General features: G+C 36.0%; 2 protein-coding genes across 2 annotated transcripts; one reads left to right on the top strand and one right to left on the bottom strand.

Annotated features, from left to right (window-relative positions):
- On the bottom strand, nucleotides 315-8,292 carry LOC109715339 (glutathione S-transferase T1). Its single transcript, XM_020240308.1, has 7 exons — nucleotides 8,076-8,292; nucleotides 7,894-7,967; nucleotides 4,673-4,733; nucleotides 3,513-3,566; nucleotides 2,731-2,810; nucleotides 1,462-1,667; nucleotides 315-912 (listed from the first exon to the last, which is right to left on the bottom strand). The coding sequence occupies exons 1-7, from the start codon at nucleotides 8,138-8,140 to the stop codon at nucleotides 700-702; spliced, it is 753 nt and encodes a 250-aa protein (XP_020095897.1). The 5' UTR covers nucleotides 8,141-8,292; the 3' UTR covers nucleotides 315-699.
- Nucleotides 11,608-18,591, top strand: LOC109715720 (serine racemase). Its single transcript, XM_020240854.1, has 7 exons — nucleotides 11,608-11,751; nucleotides 14,395-14,575; nucleotides 14,899-14,985; nucleotides 15,077-15,307; nucleotides 17,306-17,379; nucleotides 17,478-17,664; nucleotides 18,144-18,591. The coding sequence occupies exons 2-7, from the start codon at nucleotides 14,400-14,402 to the stop codon at nucleotides 18,388-18,390; spliced, it is 1,002 nt and encodes a 333-aa protein (XP_020096443.1). The 5' UTR covers nucleotides 11,608-11,751; nucleotides 14,395-14,399; the 3' UTR covers nucleotides 18,391-18,591.

The following is a 19,093-nucleotide window of genomic DNA, read 5'->3' as shown; positions in this document are numbered from 1 at the left end:
CATGTATCATGTATTTAGTTAACTAAATTAGATCTAACGTTGAACATCAATAATCTAAAAAATTTAAACTAGAATTATTATTATAATAATAAATTAAGGTTGGAAGACAAAAATGTCACCTTTGAGGATCAAAACTGTAATGTGGCCTTTCGCATATGCAGATTTGGTTCTCAAAATTTTGTAAAACACCTGGTTACTTATTGCAAAATTCCAAATAGACAAACCAGGTTGATCTTGATCAAAAGTAATTGACCAGTGTTTAATCAATTAGTAAATGCAAAACCAATGAAGGAAAGTTAAGAGGATTGAGCAAATTACTGCATAGCAATGCACTAACATCTTTTTATTAAGCCCTTTGAAATGTTTTCGAGCATAGTTTTTCACAAAATCTGTTTAAAACTTTGCTTGAGCTACAATTAGAGCGGCTGCTTTTGGATCTAGAAGCTTATTTCGGCTTTTCCCTTCAGCCAAAAGCTCTATATGTTTTATCTGACCAACTATGAGTAAAGATATTACAAACAACTTTGTTCCAACTCCTCCAAAAGCAAAAAAAACCCACACCCATGTTTCACATATCAATCAACTTAAACTATTTAAACAATTTTACACTGGACTGAATTTATTCACCATATCCACCCTGCCTGTGGCTTCAGAAGAATTCCTGTAGCATACTTCAACAGATTTCGGGTTTCGGCCTGATCAAAGCTTTGACGAAGCTTTAGCCTTGAAATTGAGCTGGATATTCTGATTTGCCGAAGAAGCCGGCTTACTTTGCAACCGTGCTTTGACTTTGTATAAGACCTCGCTGACCTCCTCGAAATGAGGGCTAGTCGCTCTCTTGACGTTGTCGATCCAATTCAGTATCTTCTCATGAGGCCCCAAAATTCTCTCGCGATCTTTCTCATCCACAACCTGAAGACAAGATGAATGAAATCGCCATTAAGACTTTGTATCACCGTTTTGTAAAATCCTGTATCACAGATGAGCAAGTTTTTTCGATGCAGTCAATCAAGTTGTCGAAGATAGCTACTTAATAAAAGATTGCATCTATATCTTTTTATATTATCATTCTAGAAAATTTTCGGGCACAAAATGCCAAGTCCAAGTGCAATTTATAAGGCACAAAATTGTCATCGTATCAATGCAATGCAAAGTATACAAACTATTTCATCGAATATACATGGGACGAATTCCAACATTCAATAGAAGCAAGCTTACAAGCTCTACCCTTAATTCTGGAGAAGTCAGCTTGGATTCACATCAAAGTAATCAATGCAGTAATAAAAGATCTAAGCATCTCCTATTTTAACTCCAGGTATTAAGTAAATATTTTGAAAAGAAGCTAAGTAAATCTGAATTTGTCATTAAACCACATGAACCCATTTACAATGTAGTAGGGTTAAGCAAATTTACCGAGAGCTAACAATACAATAGTAGCAGATGCTATATTTGCATACGTACCTCCAGCTGCATAATCTCACAGACGAGGCTTAGGTCTGCGATAGATGGTTGAGAATTGCCTAATAAGAACTTTGAATTCCCTTTGAGCCAAATGGATTCAATCCTTGAAAGTGATGAACTCAGCAATTGTGCAGCTTCGCTTGCTGCTTGTGGATTTAGTGGCAGACCAAGAGCAGGAGCCAGTGCACTGTTCAGAACAAAGGTCACTGCACATTAAGAAAAGCGTATTATCAGCTAACTCCCCAGCATCATGTGAAATTTACTCCCAAAATAAGAAAGACAACAAAACATCGTCATTATAGGTTGTAATACGAAAAAGCAAGTAAATTTACCACAGAATAACGGTAACTGTAAAAATGATGCCGCCTAAGTTCATTTTTCTTTTTTCCATTTGGAGCTATAGTCCATCAATTGTATACAACATAACTTCTTGCAAAGAAATGAGGCTAACCATTAAAATGGCTACATAAGCTTTAGGAGCACCTCTCAATGCGTATATAATAAATTTTGAACCTAAAATATGCAATTCATACGATGCTTCTCATATCGTTGAGTAGACTTGATTCACTTCTGATGGCTATAATTTTTATAATTGTTAAGTATAGGACTTACAGAACTGGCAATTGGACTCTCAACGTGTTGTAATCCAATATATTGCTTGAAATTAAAAAGAAGGAAAGATCTTGTTCCCGACCAGCAAAAGAAGGAAAGATCTTGTTCCCAACTTGCAAGTATCCTGAGTAAGTTACTAGCATTCGCATATTTTAAGCAACACACAAGCAGCAGTTTTGGACTATAGCAGGATATGAATCAGTATTGTGATAGCTCCATTGATTATCATCTAATACAGCATAATGCTCTATTTGTCCAACAAAAAATAATACAAACAAGCACAAAAATATAGGAAAAGATGAAAAAATCTCCCCAAGTTTTTGGGGTCAAGCACAACTCAGTTCTGAGAAGATTCAAAAAATTAGTTTGTATATTGCGACCAGCTGTTGACCAGTAGAGCAGCAGATTCTATCTGTTTTTTATTTTCTATCTTTTCATACTTTCACCAATTTACCCAAATTATTTTTCTTATTTATACAGGATGCATTGAATTTTTATGATTTTATTGATTATCTTCTCATATAAATAGCAGCTCAATTATATTCTAACCCAGGAAATAAGTTAACTTTCCTAAGTTGATTCCTCTACCAGAATTGAAATGGAAAAAAAAAAATGTGGAAACATTTTCCAGAAGTTACAGTCAGAAAAGACTACCACCTGCACCGCGACGCAAGTTGGAATGATGCCAATCCAAGATCGAGTCAATTTTGGCTCTACTAAATAAATCAGCTGGATACCTTCAAAATATTAATAAGTTAATAAATAAAAAAGGTAAGCAGTAACACTAATCAGGTTAGGTAACATACAAGATCCATAATAAATGCACTTTTATACAAGAAAAGTAACTACCGTCGTGAATAAACTAAAGTTATTAAAACCAGACCTCTCCAATCTCTGAACCATAAGCCATTGTCTTAATTAGTCAGAATAAAACATATTCCTGTTTGTTAACCCCCTAAAATATTGCTTACTTCAACATTCTTAGGGAAAAAAAAGAGATCAATCACATAGCTAAATTCATTTCCCCCTGGTCTCACCAATAATTTTCAAATATTAAATATACCACATCTATTTAAAACAAATCCTCTTTCTATGAAGCATTAACTCGTAACAAAACATTTCGCAAGAAGTTTGTGTATTTGTCTTCGTAACACAATCTTCGATTGGTACCCCCAAAATGGTTAGTTCTCCTGTTACCACCCTCGTCTTTCTGAGACTGCAGGGTGGTTTTGGTTTTCTTCCTTTTCTTTTTTCCCTCCTTGTGTGTGTGTGTTTTTTTTTTCCTTNGTGGGGGTTGCGGGGGTGGTGGTGGGCATGGTGTAAGAAGCAAATATCGAAGAACACCAGTTTGTCAAAAATAACTAATTATCAAGACAATGGACTCAACGTACAGAAGCAAAGTAATTAATACTTCATAATAAATTACTAAAATACATTACCAGTGATCTGGAACTCCTGGGAATACACAAGCAAGATACCTCAAGATGGCATGACTGTCCATACATTATAGAATTGTCATTAGAACAACAGAATAAAAAGTACCAGCAGCCATAAAAATAGAAAGTCGGCAAAACTACAGAGAACTTCAACTTCAAAGTTTAACAGAAAAAAGACAACTTAAATTTTCCGAGCCATTCCACTGTCAAATAACAAAGATAAAACTTGAAAAGAACAAATGTTGGACCACCTTTGGAGCATCCAGAAAAGGAACACGAATATGTCTCGGTAAGAATTTGGCAACTTTCCAACTTGATAAATGTTAACTGAGCTGGCTACTTGAAGAGCTTCTCTACACCAAAAGGCATCATCCAAGCACTTTTGCTACGGAAGAAAGCTAGAATTAGCCTTTGGGCCCCAAAAGAAAAAGCTTCAATTTGGAGCTTATGCTTCTGCTACACAAGTGGTTAGGTCGGTACTGTTAGTGCTTCTCCTAAGTTCAAACAGCATATTTAAATAGAAGTTCTGTAGGAGCTCCAATTGGACCAACAAGCCGAAGAAGTTCATGAAGCATAGGCAATTTGAGTTAATAAATACAAAGTTTACAAGCTTTAAGGCAAAGGCCTCGTTTGCTATCTTCTTCAGAAGACGAATAAACAAAAGAAGTTACTACCAAGTGCTAATGTTTTTGTTTCCAAACAATGCCATAGATGTATGGGTTGTAAGTCATCCACCATCTATTCACACCGTCTATTATATGAAATTTCTGTGTAACAAAATATTAAAAAATAAACAACGTAAACAATATCAATCTAGACCTAAGCAAGTTGAGTTATGAAGTCCAAAACTTTCAAATTTTATCTCAAAAAAAATTCTCAAAAGGCTAACCAATAGTATAATTAGATTACTAGAAGTTCCATTACTCCAAAAGTACTTCCTCAACATTTCCAATGAGAAAATTCTACAAAGCTTGTCTCCAACACACTTAAATATGGAATAATTCAAGAGGCAAAGCTACAATGAATAAGTCCTGCTCATATGACCATGCACCTTTTTAATATTGCAGCTGCTGCTTACAATCTAACATGCCCATTACTCACACCACCCAAATTTCTGCATCTCAAAAAATGTTCAGCACAACTTAAGAAGAAGAATATGATACCTCTCAAACAATTTAAATCTTCCATCAACAATCGCCGGAACTTGTCCCATCGGATTTATTTCTGAGAAAAGCATCCAAATTAACACAATTGACCAGAGATAGGATAACAATAATAAATGAAGCTTTCCCAATGTTGAGTAAAGCTCTAGGTAAGTTGTATTGCTGGTAAAAGGCTTTGTGAGAATATTGTCAACAAAATATTTCTTACATTAATTTGATATATGGCTACCAAGTAGAAAGTTTTGAAAACAATGAAAGAGTTTTGTATTAAAATTTCACAAATACTTCTCAAATGAAACAACAGCCAAAAATAAGCAGAACACAAAAAATTCATGAGGAAAAACCAACATAATAATGTACTCGCTTATCTTGATACTCACATTTGTTTCACTTTCAAGTTTCTGCTACATTGCGGAAAAGGATAAATGTAGCTGAACACATATAATTTGAACAGGCATTTTTTTTTTCAGTAGTTCATAGTTCATGGAACCTCCATCCAAAGGAGTTGGCAAAGTCATTATTCAACAATAAATTTTTTTTTATCAATACTAATATACGTGGTTAATTTAACATGGTAGAGTTTTTTAAGGCCCGAATGGAACATAACTAAGGTAGTAAGGTGTGGTGCATCTCATCGGTTTGTTTGCTTTCCAGGAATATAATACATTTTATATTGGAATGACAAGATTGTCGCAATGCCACTTGAGTTTGGAGGGTGTAAGGAGTGTGTATTCTTGTTAATGGAATAGTGATTCCCAATCAAGGATGGGAATGACAATATGCCCCTCACCGGTGGCAATTTGATCATATTGCATGGAAAATGTAGGGAATACCTGGAATATTACAAACAGGCGAAGTGAGTGGCCCAAATGATATTTCCACTAGATGTTCATCTTTAATTAATAATAAGTTAATCGACAGCTTAATTTCCGACCTGATAAATTGCTATTGTATTCGCTATCCTTTAGTTTTCAGTTTTCAAATGAAAGACCACGTAATGCTCTTTCTCCTTCAGGCTATGAATGCATTAAGTCAAAATGTCAGAACTCAATTTTGGCCCGAATTTCAGTTAAGGAAAAACAAACATACCCTAAATGATATTTCCAATGGATGTTCATCTTTTATTAATAATAAGCTACCCAACAGCTTAGCTTCCGACCTGATAAACTGTTGTTGCATTCACATTTCCTCTCTTCCTGAGGCTATAAATTCATCTAATCAAAATGTCAAATTGAACATGGGAAAAGGAAAACTGTGCGAATTAAAGATCTGGTTCAAGTTCAAAGCCGTTTGATTCCTTCACAAGAGCTCAAACTTTCTTTTTTGAAAGGCATGAATACAAAAGCTTTTCTAAGCTCTAGCTGACAAACGCAGCGAACTCAGCTGCACCAAATGTAACAATTGATTTATAAAGTACAAGTTGTGATTTTTCAACCCTTACATTTTAAATCTGCCTCATACCAGTTAATTAGACTTTGTCAACAATGGAAGTTTCACACCGATCCTCATGGGTAAAGAGTCTGGCTAAAGTGAAGGACATACTAACAAAACAAATTTGAAGGTTTAATGACTTCAATCTCAATCCTTCATCATTCCGTAAATGGAAAGAGCAACAAATACCGACATGAATAATGAAAGAGATTCTAAACCATAATGCTGATGAAGCAAGCAACCAGTGATTCAACCGTCAGTTTTTAAATTGTTAGTGCGCCTGTCAAATGCCTTTGACCGAGTGGGAAGAACATATGATTGACAACTGTATGTTCCCAAAATCTTTGTCGATTATAAATATCGAAATATTATTCTTTGGAAGCTTAAACTTTTGGAGAAAAACGGTTGTTTTACAACTTTTACCATAGTTTTGGAGCAGAAAATTCTGAGTTTGAGTCCCGCTCCTTCATTTAATTTGCTCCCATTTAATTATTCCACGTCTTGGGCATAACAAAAAGCCTCAAGCCCAAACATTTCTCTGGCAGCTTAAGTTTTTGGAGATATACGGTTGTTCCCTATTATCACATATGCCGCTATAAACTTCCGTGTCCACATTGGACACACGCATGTCCGTGTCGGACTTGTGTCGGCGTCGGATGCCATGGACGCACGTTAGACGCACGTCCATAGCGATTCAAAAATATATATATTTTTTTACTTTCTTATTAGTATATAATGTAAGATAATAAATATTTTTCCTTTTGATGAATGCATAAGAACTCTTTTTGGACGATATAACTAAATTACGTATGGTGGAGAAATTTTTTTCTTAAAATATATGAACTATCAATGAGAATTTTATTAACTTTCATTTGTATCAGAAATATAACAATATTTTAGCAAAATTAATATTTTATATATAATAAATATAATATCATTATATTAATGGTATTATGTTTTATAAATGGTGCCTATATCGTGTCCGTGTCCTAATTTTTTTTAGGTTGTCGAGTTGCCGTGTCCGAATTATATCGAATCGAATCTCCCATGTCCTCATCCCTAGCACCTAGGTTGCTCCACACCTTTTAACACAATCAGAAAGAGTGAATTATGATTGTAAGCTTTACACGTTCCTTACTTGTTTGTGAAATTATTTATGATCCGATCAATTAGCATAAAGACGTTCTCTGCAAGGGAGCTAACACTTCGGTGAGGATTAAAATCAAATCAGCAACCTCATGTGGATACCTGTAGAGACCGGACGCATGTGCAGCTTCAGGAAAGAGTTAATTATGATTGTAAGCTTTACATGTTCCTTACTTGTTTGTGAAATTATTTATGATCCGATCAATTAGCATAAAGGCGTTCTCTGCAAGAAAGCTAACACCCCGATGAGGATTTCGATCAGATCAGCAACCTCGTGTGGATACCTCTAGAGGCCGACGTGTGTGCGGCTTCAAGAGAATCAAATTTCACGCTCATCAAATTGTGGTATAAATCTACCTGCGCAAAAATGAAGATCAGATCTTCCTTTTTTCTTTTGTAATTTTGCGTGGTTTTCGAGACCGGATCTCGTATTTTAAGATCAAATTTTATTTGATTTTCTTTTTCTGCTGCGTTTTTATCGTGCACAAGATCTCACACATGGCATGTACTTAAAGTTGTATGCTGATCCCAAATCCTAAAAACAAACAATATCTCGGCTCAAAGGTCACTTTGAAATAATTATTAAGTATAATCACTAAAAAAGGGTTGGATTCAGCAGGGAAGGAATGGCAGAAGAGAAGCACCTCTGAATTGAGGCGATCGATGCTGGCCCCTGGAGAGATCTATCCTCACCTCCTCGAATTCGATGCGGTTTACCCTGAAACCTCACCAAGAAATGCTTTAAAATTCCGCAAAAAACCCCTAAAAATGGATATAATAAACGGAGAGAAGAGAAGGAAAAGAAGGGAGAGGAGTAGTGATTTACTTGCAGAAGATGATGATGGCGCGGGATGGCTGCGACATCCGATCGGCGTACACCTTCAGCGCCATCTCTCTCTCTCTCTTTCGATTCGCTGTCTGCTGCCGCCTGCGGGAAGAAGAGCGGAGCAGAAGCCGGCCCGCCGGTCAAACTCCCGCGGCAGAGGATAAGATCTGGTCAGGAATAAATTACTAAGCACTGGGGGCTGGAGGCTGTTTGCACTAAAGCCGTGAACTTCACCGCCTTTAGTATAAACCGCAAAGCACAACAAAGCACACAGTAAATTATTCACCGTCTTTATGAAAACGATGAACCATTCATCATATTCATCATTTTATCTATATTTTAGCTCCGACTTCAGAACTTAGCTAAATTTTGCTGGGTCGTATTTTACACTAAAGACGGTGAATAGTTAAGATGGTAAACCATTCCCCGTCTTCTCAAGGGTACAAAAAAGACAGAATTATAAGGGTGCAGTTCGAAAGGCGGCAGCATTGTAAGGGGAAATGAAAGGGGGGTGGGTGAATGGTTCACCGTCTTTATAAGGTGGTGAACCATTCACCGCCTTCATAATAAATATTACAAAAACGGTGAACAATTCACCGTCTTTGTGAGAAACACTGACGTGGCGCCCACGTGGCGAAAGGATGGTTAGTTTGGCAGGATCATTTTACTAATTATGATTTTTTGGAGGGTCATTTTATAAAAAAGCCCCTTAAGTTTGTTTAGTATTTTTTATTGTAATTTTTTTCAATTTTAAGATTTTAAAAATTATATATATATATAGAGAGAGAGAGAGAGAGAGAGAGGGCTGGTATGCTTATGGAAGCACGGAGCCCTCCGTGCTTTCAAGTTGTTTTCGATGTTCGGATTTTCGAATTGACGATCGGCTCCGTTAGAGTTGATCTAGAGTATTTGAAGTACCTAGAAAATAAATTTTGTGATTTTTCAATATTATTTGCCTAGTGATCGAAGGGGCTCAAAATCAATAATTTTAATGGCCGTGGTGAGCTAGTTGCAAGTTTAACGGTGTAGAAATATCCAAATCACATGAAATTTTGATAGAAAATTCTTTATACCATATAAAACAAGATCAATAACTTTGATCTAAAATTTTAATGTCATATCATCATATTTTGTAAGATTTTTATTTTCAGCCGTTGATTTTGAGCCACTTCGATCACTAGGCAAATGATATCGAAAAATCGCAAAATTTATTTTCTAGATACTTCAAATACTCTAGATCAAGTCTAACGGAGCCGATCGTCGATTCGAAAGTCCGAACATCGAAAACAAAGTGGAAGCACGGAGCCCTCCGTGCTTCCATGAGCATCCTAGCCGCACTCGAGAGAGAGTGAGCTGGTATATATATATCGACTAAAATACTACGTGACTAAAATACTATGTACCCGCCGCAAAGCGCGGGTTGTATACTAGTATGCCATAAAGCAAAGGTTTTACGAGACACTCTACTTTATTAGAGTCAGTACGCTCGGTCCACCATATTTACAGTGGAAATTATAAAAGGGAGGCTGAGAACATGCACAAATTAACAAACTGGGTTCATAAAAAAATCTAGTGTTCATCCATTCCCTCTATCTACAAGCATCCTCCGGGACTAGGGATGTTGATGGGTAGGGATATATGAAATTTTATCCGAACCTAAATCCGAACGGAGCAAATTTATTCGGTGCTGAATAGATATGGTTTCAGATATGGATATCAAAACAAAAATCCGACGGATATGAATACCGATATGAATTTTGACTATACCCAATCCGAATCCGAACCCAATCCAAATCTGAATTTATTTTACATTATACATAATATATATATNAACAAAAAATATAAAAAAATATAACCCGCCCCAAATCCGTTCCGATCCGCCAAGTAAATGGAGCGGGAGGTGGGAGACTCTTTTCTTCCTTCAATCCGCCCCGATCCGTCAAAAATCTGGCTCCCGCCCCGATCCGCCCGGAATGGAGCGGTAAGTGGGAGCCAAAAATAAAATAAAAAGTAACTCGTCCCGAATCCGCCCCGCCCCGATAAGAAATGGAGCGGGAGGTGGGAAAACTCTCCCGTCCCCGGATCCGCCTCGTTTGCATCCCTATTTGGAATCAGGTTCGGGTTCGGATTCAAGTTTTTAAAAATCCACCCCAAATCCGACCCGTTCACATCCCTATCAATGACCTCCACTACTTCTTCACCTGCAAGAACTTCACCCTACTCTCTCTTTCTCTCCCCTCCCCTCCCTTAATAACTTTACAATCATATAAGTTAACATGAAAATGCTAATTAAACCGGTAAAGAAAAATACACTTGTAAATTCTAAAATAGAAGAATTATTAAATAATTTAAATTTAATAAATTGAAGGATCAGCAGGAAATTATAATTTTTTTAGACTAGATCGTCAAATCAAAATAGTTAACGGTGCAAGTAAGTTTTACAAATCTTTATCTTACTAAAAAAAATAAAGTCACACTCATACAGTATATGAATGACACAATCTTCTTTTGCGAGGCGGAGGCTAATTTTGGATAATATACAAAATAAGAAGAGGAGATTAATCAAATTCTTATCATTTATAGCTTGTGAACTTTTTTTATAATATCTAGAATTGACAATTTCCAATAGACAACTTAAAAAAAATAATTGGCAAAATATAATCAATAAAATCAACCGACCGTCCCTAACGCAAGTGGCAAAGAATTTGATGGTTGGTACCTGAGGTCCCAAGTTAGCACATTAGCGGATAGCATGCTATCTATCTCTCAAAAACAAAAAAAAAATGTAAAATCAAATAGCACATTAAGAGGTGCAAATTAATCTAAACTTCTATCTTAGAGTGGGCCACTTCTACTGATAAACTCAGTCTTATCCAACCTACCAATTTATATCTTCTTAACTTTTAAAGTATGAAAATGGGCGATTCAAGATATTGAGGCCGTGAGAAGCGCTTTCTTCTAGAAAAGGAGTGCATCTGCTTAGAGTAGATCATGCTTAGTTTTGATGTATGGAAACAGAAAACAGGAAAGAATGAGGACTTAGAATCAAAGACATAGTATTGATGTATGTTGCACTTCTGACAAAATGGTGGCAGCTTTTTGTTCATGAAAATTCAAAATTCTCTTATTATTATTATTATTTAATTTATTTTGTTTTTTTTTATTATTTTATTTATGTTAACTTTTTACATTCATGCACTGGCACATTCACGCATGCCCGTTACGCGCATCCTGTGATTTCATATTTTTTTCTTTTAGTATTAAAGTGTATCAATTCAGTACCTGTGATTTTATTTTTTTCTATTATGTCATCCACTAATTTTTTTTATTAAATCAATGATAGAGTTAAAACTAAAAAGATACTAAAGTAAATATTCGATAAATCTAGATGGGGTATCTGAAATTTTTTATACATAATTTAACAAAATGTTAACTGAGGAGCTGACAAAAAAAAAAATTTATTAGATACTAAATTAATATATTTTAAATTATAAAATATTAAAATAAAAAAGTATGAAACAATATGGGCGGTATTTGAAGTTTTCCCTATTTTCGTCGACTGAGATAGTACCCGAATCGCGGATCCTGTACCACCACCAGCACCCCCCGGCCAGCGGTGGCTCGCCTTCGGGATCCTTCGAGGCCTCGACGCTTCCGAATCTCCACCCCCTCCCGGGTCAGATTAATCCCCTCTTTACATCCCTGTTTTAGATCTTCGGAAATATTAATTCCGTGGCAATTTCCTTTCGCTCTCTTCCGTAGCCATAGATCTTTTGCTTTTCGATTTCAACTTATAATGAACCACAAATTAAATTAAAGGGAAATAGATTACGCCCCAGGATCAAATCAGCTCCCTTCTCTGTGAGATTTGGTTGGTTGATTGTGCTCTTTCTGGTCGTGATTTGCTTACTTACTGCTGGTTGCTTATGTAATATTAGAGCAAGGAAGAATCTGGTGACTGCTTTGGAGGCTTAATTTTGCCAAATTGGATTGAAAGAGAAAGGAGTTTGAGCTTCACTTGTTTGGGCATAATGAAGAGAGAAAAGAGGATTTCAATGATTAATCCGAACAAATCCATTCCGCCCGGATTTAATTTTCAATTCGGCCTCCTAGGCCGGATTAGAAAAAGGAGTAATTAGAAGGATTCCCATTCATCCGGAAATCGGAATCGGATGGAAATACCGCATATCAAATATGAACAAACGGATTCATCCATTCTGATTCTGATTCCAAGGTGAAAAATGGGCGAACCAAACACACCCAAGAGAGAAAGCAGGTGTCAAATTAGGGCATTTTAACCTTTTTTTTTTTTACAATAACCCTAAAAAAATTTCTAATTTGCGAAATGATCCATCCAAAATTTTATTTGGCCAATTAATCCTCATTTTGCCAACTCAGTGCCATGTGGGACAAGAATGAGAAACAAGTTCACCGTTTTCAGATTGTTATTATTTTTTTTATAGATTGTGAGGATCTTTGAGAGGTTGTTAGGGTTGTACGTGGATTATTAGAATTTTTGTTTGATTGTTAGAATTGTATGAATAGATTGTTAGGATTTTTTAGGTTGGTGGGATTGTATATGCTTTGTTGAAATTTTTATGTGGTTACTTGGATTATACATGGGAAAACGTCTTTTAAATTTCATTATAGATGGTAAACGATTGACCACCTTCTAATTGCTCTTCTATCTGACAATTGCTCTTCTATTTGACCACTGAGTTGGACAAAATAGGATTATTTGGCCAAATAAAATTTTACAGCATTATTTGTCAAATTATAAAATTTTAAAGTGTTAAATTGAAAAAAAAGTTTTAATTTTGTAGTTCAACTTTATTGTGGTCTTTTTAGTAGTTGAACTCTTGAGATTTACATTTCTGAACTGGGTCGATTGCTTTTCATTAATTTCAACCCGCATTACATGATTTGAATATTAATCTTATGGTCAATGCTCAAATATCAAGTTTTTTTTTTTTTTCCTCCTCGAATTTAATTTTAAATGATGAATAGCCTCTCTTAGAGCTAGCTTTGTCGAGTTCACCTTGAGGCTCTTCTCTCAGGAGTGGCATTGTCGATATAGGTGCAGTGGGGCAATTGTTTCCGTTTTTCGTCGAGTGGCGGAGCATGCCTTATGCCCCGCACGAACTCTTTTGTGTTATTTTCCACTTCTTTCTTTGTTTTTTCCTTCTTAGGTTAGGCTAGATCAAGCAGATCACTGACCTTCTTGTGTGGGGGTGTGAGGATATCAACTAACATTATGGCTTATTTATTTATTTTTTATCCCATTAATAAATTGTACAATGAATCACCTTGTGAATTTTGTCTCACAGTCAAAAAAAAAATTTTTCTGGGTTAATGAGATACTTTGCCGAGAAAACCTTGAGAATTATCTAGAGTTTTTCCAGGAGGTATTTCATTAACTCATCATAAGGAGATATCTAGGAAACCACCGTCGACTTCTCGTACTCCATCGAGTTTTTCATGTAGATTCCATTAGAGAAAAGCCATACTATGATTGTAGATACTGGCTGCTAAGGAGTTTCTACTTAGTTTTTTGGTGTGTCTGCTTTCTAATTAGATTAGAAGAGACCAGCTCCAAGTATTCAAGCTAAAGATTATTTTATCTTCGGCTATTCTGTTATGCCTTTTTATGCGTACAGCTGTCATTGTGAATGTTAATAGCTCAATCTTAATTTCCTTGCACGCATTTCAGATTTATTCGAGAATCTCTTGTAGATCGTACTCTTAGGTGATTGCTTAAGCATCAACTCCCATTACCCAAAACGAATTTGGTAGCAATTCTTTTTCCTGATTTTACCATCATATAGTGGGATAAACTGACAAAAGAAATGTAGTTTTATCCCTCGAGTATGCAAAGTCTATAACTCAAAATATAGGACTGGTGAGCGGATTATTATTAGCAGAAATACAGGAAATGGCATGGCGAGAAATGATCAAATTGTTGCACTGTACTAGATAACTTGACACTAATTACAGCATAATCAATTTGTTTGCATAGAAGATCTTCTAACAGCTTTGTAACTTGAAGCTTCAAGCTCATTTTAGCTTCCCTCCACAGCAAAAACTCTATAAGCTTTTGGTTATGCTTGCCTACTACTCGTAGTAGAGAAGTTGTTTCATAAATTTGGTCAAACGGGCACGAAATCTGTCGAGCCATTACACGAAATGTTATGGATGGAGTAGGAGTTCAATCGCATGTTTGAGTTCATGAAATTTCTGATCTACCAATGCTACCTGTTTTCAGACGCAGTATCACATAACAATAATAAATTTTAACTTGATTATAATAAATATGTCACAGATTTAATGGAACGAAAGGACAATAAAGAAAATCAGATTTATGCCGCTGATATTGTATCCATAAGAGAAGCACAGCTCCGCATTGCTCCATATATCCATAGAACTCCAGTTCTCACGTCGACATCTCTTGATTTCATAGCCGGGAAACAATTGTTTTTCAAGTGTGAATGCTTCCAGAAGGGGTGAGCGGATACGCAACCTTTAGCAGCAATATGTCCATCTTGTTTCATAAATATAAATATTTAGGTGTGTTTTGATATTAGTTATTTTTTAAATTTTTTCACTTTATTATTTTTTCCCCCTCAAATTCTGTGCGGTTGAGGACAGGTGAAAATGGACTTCTTTATCTTCTGCTTTAATTGGTTATTTTGCGTAGTCATCTATTTTCAAGTTGAAATAAGTCCATCGTCCTTCAACTACATAAACATAAATCTAAACAATGCAAATTCAAATGCGACCTAAATTTTCGTAATTCGTTTTTCTGCTAATTTTATGTAAATTCCAGTGGGGCATTCAAAATTAGAGGTGCTTCCAATGCTGTATTCTCTCTTGAAGATGGCCAAGCAGCTAAGGGAGTAGTAACTCATAGCAGGTCAACTCTAGTTTACTGTTTTTTGTGAAGAATATAATTTCTCTCTCTCTCTCTCTATGTTAGAAATCTTAATGAAATATTTTCGATTTAGTGGTAACCATGCTGCTGCAGTGTCCTTGGCTGCGAAACTACGTGGGATCCCTGCTTACATTGTAATACCCAAAAATGCACCAAAATGCAAGGTTGAAAATGTCAAGCGCTATGGCGGACAGGTTATATGGAGTGAGGCCACTATCCAATCAAGAGAAACAGTGGCTAGAAAGGTTCAACAAGAAACTGGTGCTGTCCTTATTCATCCATTTAATGATAAGAACATTATAAGGTATGGGTCAAATTTTATCAATTGGTTCTGGTAGCATCCAAGTTAGAATTTCCACGCCTTTAATAGGAGCGTTCCAAATTCTAGGTTCTCCATTTGAAGTACATTTTCTAGCAAGTATACCATTAAGACTGAATTAATTTAAACGCATGGTTTATAGGTGCCTTCAGTTCTCTCCCCTAAGCAATTCGAAAACGTCACTCATGTTGAGAATTTTCTCAGAATGTACCAAGTTTTTCCTACTCTTCTTTTTTCTCTGTTCAATTTTTGTCTCCTTGTTATTACCTAGAATTCATGTAGGGATGCAAACGGATCCGGGTTGGTGGAGCTCCCGCCTCAATCCGCTTTGAATAGGGCAATAAACGGGAGAAAATAAACGGATTTGGGGCAGGAAACTAGGTAATTTTTATGATCCGAGACGGATTCAAGGCAAGAAACGGGAGAAATTTTGACCTACTCTGAATCTGCCCCGAATCCGCCCCCCATGATCCGCCCCAAATCCGCCCCGAAAACCATTTATATTTTTAAAAAATATCCATATTTACAAAAAAGCCCAAAATAAAAATAAGTTAGTGCTCTCATTTCTCATGTACTTGTAATTTTTGAATTTTGTTTCTAATTGTGATTGATATTTTTTATTTTTATAATTAATGTTATTAATTATATATATAATATTATTAAAAATTATTAATTTACATTTTACAAAATATTAATATATTATATTTTATAAAAAAATATTAGTTGGCGGGGTAGATTCGAGGCGCCGGCGGGAGGCGGGTTACGAGGCGGAGCGGATTATGGGATATATTTTTTGACCCGTCACGTATTCGGGGCAAGAGGCAGGACGGGATTTTGGTAGTTGGGGTGGGAGGTAGGGCGGGGCTCCCGTCCCCAGATCGGCCCCGTTTACATCCGTAAATTCATGTTGAATAAGTGGAAAGTCCACACTTTACTGGTATAAGCACGTGCCTCAGAGCCTAGGCACGCGCCTCATGCCTAGGTGCCGAGGTGCATCTTTTCAAATAGTGTGTCATACTATATAGGCAAGTGCTCAGCATAGCTCCGTACCACGGTACTTAAATCCTTACTTATAAGGCACTAAATTTATCTGGTTATGGTCATCTTAGTGTAGCAAATTACAAAATCATCATCAATGAACAATTTTGACCCCCTAATTTGAACCTCATTAGGAAGACCACATTCTACGCTGCATGTCATGTTGTAAAGCAATAATTGGAAAATTTTCCTCTCTCTTACATCTGAGTATTGGCAAAAGATTTAATGGCATATCAATATTAATCTTCATTTTTATATTGCCGGTGTTAATTGAATTCCTTATATTATAATTACCAGTACTCAAAAGCGGACATGCATGTTTACATTAGGGGTGTTATACAAGTCAATTTAATTTGCGCTGTTTCATATTGACAGTGAAGAGACTTATTATCACATCACCTATAAAGCTAATTCGTATCTCTAATGATTACAGAAGAATATTGAGAATTCAAGTTTGTTTTTGAGTAGTGAATATATAAGTTCATTAAGAATAATATTTTCCCATGGTGAGATGAACATCTGAAAACTCTGAGTTGAATTGTCAAAGTATAGTTATTTGTTAGAAATTCTTAGATATTATAGAAAGGATCTATTATCCTTTGTTTGTACTAATTTTGAATGCATGCATACCATGTTATGTTCAAAGTAAATTAGATGATCCACTCGCCTTAACCTTCTTGTACATTTTGTTACAGTATAATTCTCTCGCTGAACCTTATTACACATAAGATTCTTTTCTTTGCAACTGTGACGGCCTTGTAAACTGCTTTGTCTCACTCCCGAATCTATTTCCTTGTGCAAACCCATGAATAATATTAGACCCAATTAGCGAGTCAATGACTGTCTTTTCTTAAGACTAGGGTTAGTTGATGATGACATCTTCATTCAATATTTCCTTTGGAATATACATTCTATACTGAAAAAAGTCTTGTTATATCATCCAAGTGGTCAGGGCACAATTTCGCTAGAGCTGTTGGAGCAAGCCCCTGGAATCGACACAATAGTCGTACCAATTAGTGGTTCGTAACATTGAATGCTTTTTAACATCAACAAACTATGTTATATTTTTCATGGTTATTCTTCACATCTTGTGTTTGTGTGTTCTGTTCAAATGTAGGTGGTGGTTTAATTTCTGGTGTGACATTGGCTGCTAAGGCCCTGAATCCTTCTATCCGTGTTTTGGCTGCCGAACCAAAGGGTGCTGACGATGCTGCTCGGTCCAAGGCAGAAGGTAGGATCATCACACTTCCCGAGACCGACACCATCGCGGATGGACTTCGTGCTTTTCTTGGAGAATTGACATGGTATGCATTTAAAAGTTTCTCTCCTTCATGCATATTAGTAGCCATGGAATCCACATCTGTATTTGTGAATGCGAATGCCTACATATATAAACATGATGAATGAGTACATACTCTCTCAGAAATTGAGTTTTTAAGGAAATAAATAAAAAAGAGAACTTTTGGGGGGGTTAGAAGTTCCATTGTCTCCCTCTCTCTTTTTAATTAGCTATGTTTAAAACACATAATCTGTACAATAACATGTATGGCTAAGAAACTGGTAGAATGTTCTCAAGTTGTGGATGTTGTATTATGTTCTTCTCTTTGTGGTAAAATATCTGTTTTAGCTATCACATCTCTCTTCTCAAAACTTTCTTTCGTAACACATGTTGTCCTCGCTAAAACTTAACATTTTTCCCCAACATTTGTTGTATAAATCATTTCATTTGAGTCCATTGTTGGAACAGTAAAAAAGAAAAATTTCTTTACTAATTATGATTCAGGCCAGTGGTGCGCGATTTAGTGGACGATATCATCACCGTCGACGATGTGGAAATAATCGAGGCCATGCGACTGTGCTACGAGATTCTAAAAGTGGCTGTGGAGCCAAGCGGCGCCGTTGGTCTTGCTGCGGTTCTGTCCCAGAGATTCAAACAGAGTGCCGCATGGAACGAGAGCAGCAAAATCGGGATCATTCTATCTGGGGGCAATGTTGATCTTGGTGTTCTTTGGGAGTCATTCCATAGATGATAGCTCTTATTCTTTTTGCATCTAATATGTGTTGATTTCACTTTACAGGACATGTCAAAAGAATGCCATTAATTAGAACTACAAAGTTGGGGCTCATTTGGCCTACCTATCGCTTTGCATAAGTGATGTTTCAGTAAAACTGTTTCAAGAATTGCTGATAGTTTTTTCTTCAAAAACTTAAAAACTTTGGGTGACACTAAAGTGAAAAATTAGATTCTCTGCAATTTGTTGATCATGGAATTAGATTCTCTTGAAGCGGCACACGCGTTCGGCTTCTATAGGTATCCACACGAGGTTGGTGATTCGATCGATGTCCTCACCGGGGTGCTAGCTCCCTCGCAAAGGATGTCTTTCTTGCTAGAAGATGAAAGAGAGAGGAGAAGAGAGATGATGCATAGGGTTTTCTAAAAACTTCCCTATATTATATATAGGAATATAATCCTCTTTCTAATAATATAATAACAATTAATAATAAGTACAAATTTAGGTTTAAATTTATCCTTTCCTTAATTGGTTAGATCGATCAAATCCTAATTTGATTCGACTTGAACATTATATTAATTTGATCATATCAAATTAATAATGCAATACTTGCACATAATTCCTCTCATAATTTAATAACTATTAGTAAATCCTCTCTTGTAACATATACACTTTATACCACTAATTTGTAACAATTACAAATTAGTCTAATTATCAACAT

The sequence above is a fragment of the Ananas comosus genome, linkage group 9 (genome assembly GCF_001540865.1).
Source record: "Ananas comosus cultivar F153 linkage group 9, ASM154086v1, whole genome shotgun sequence".
Taxonomy (NCBI): Eukaryota; Viridiplantae; Streptophyta; class Magnoliopsida; order Poales; family Bromeliaceae; genus Ananas; species Ananas comosus.
The sequence above is the reverse complement of the archived record's forward strand: the minus strand, read 5'-3'. Positions and strand labels throughout refer to the sequence as shown.

Excerpts from the sequence above, each read along its gene's own strand:
- LOC109715339 (XM_020240308.1), bottom strand. The coding sequence starts at position 8,140 with ATGGCGCTGAAGGTGTACGCCGATCGGATGTCGCAGCCATCCCGCGCC. Across the intron at positions 4,734-7,893 it reads TCGATCGCCTCAATTCAGAG|AAATAAATCCGATGGGACAA; the intron begins GTGCTTCTCTTC and ends TGCTTTTCTCAG. Across the intron at positions 3,567-4,672 it reads AGATTTAAATTGTTTGAGAG|TCATGCCATCTTGAGGTATC; the intron begins GTATCATATTCT and ends ATGTATGGACAG.
- LOC109715720 (XM_020240854.1), top strand. The coding sequence starts at position 14,400 with ATGGAACGAAAGGACAATAAAGAAAATCAGATTTATGCCGCTGATATT. Across the intron at positions 17,380-17,477 it reads AATAGTCGTACCAATTAGTG|GTGGTGGTTTAATTTCTGGT; the intron begins GTTCGTAACATT and ends GTTCAAATGTAG. Across the intron at positions 17,665-18,143 it reads TTTCTTGGAGAATTGACATG|GCCAGTGGTGCGCGATTTAG; the intron begins GTATGCATTTAA and ends ATTATGATTCAG.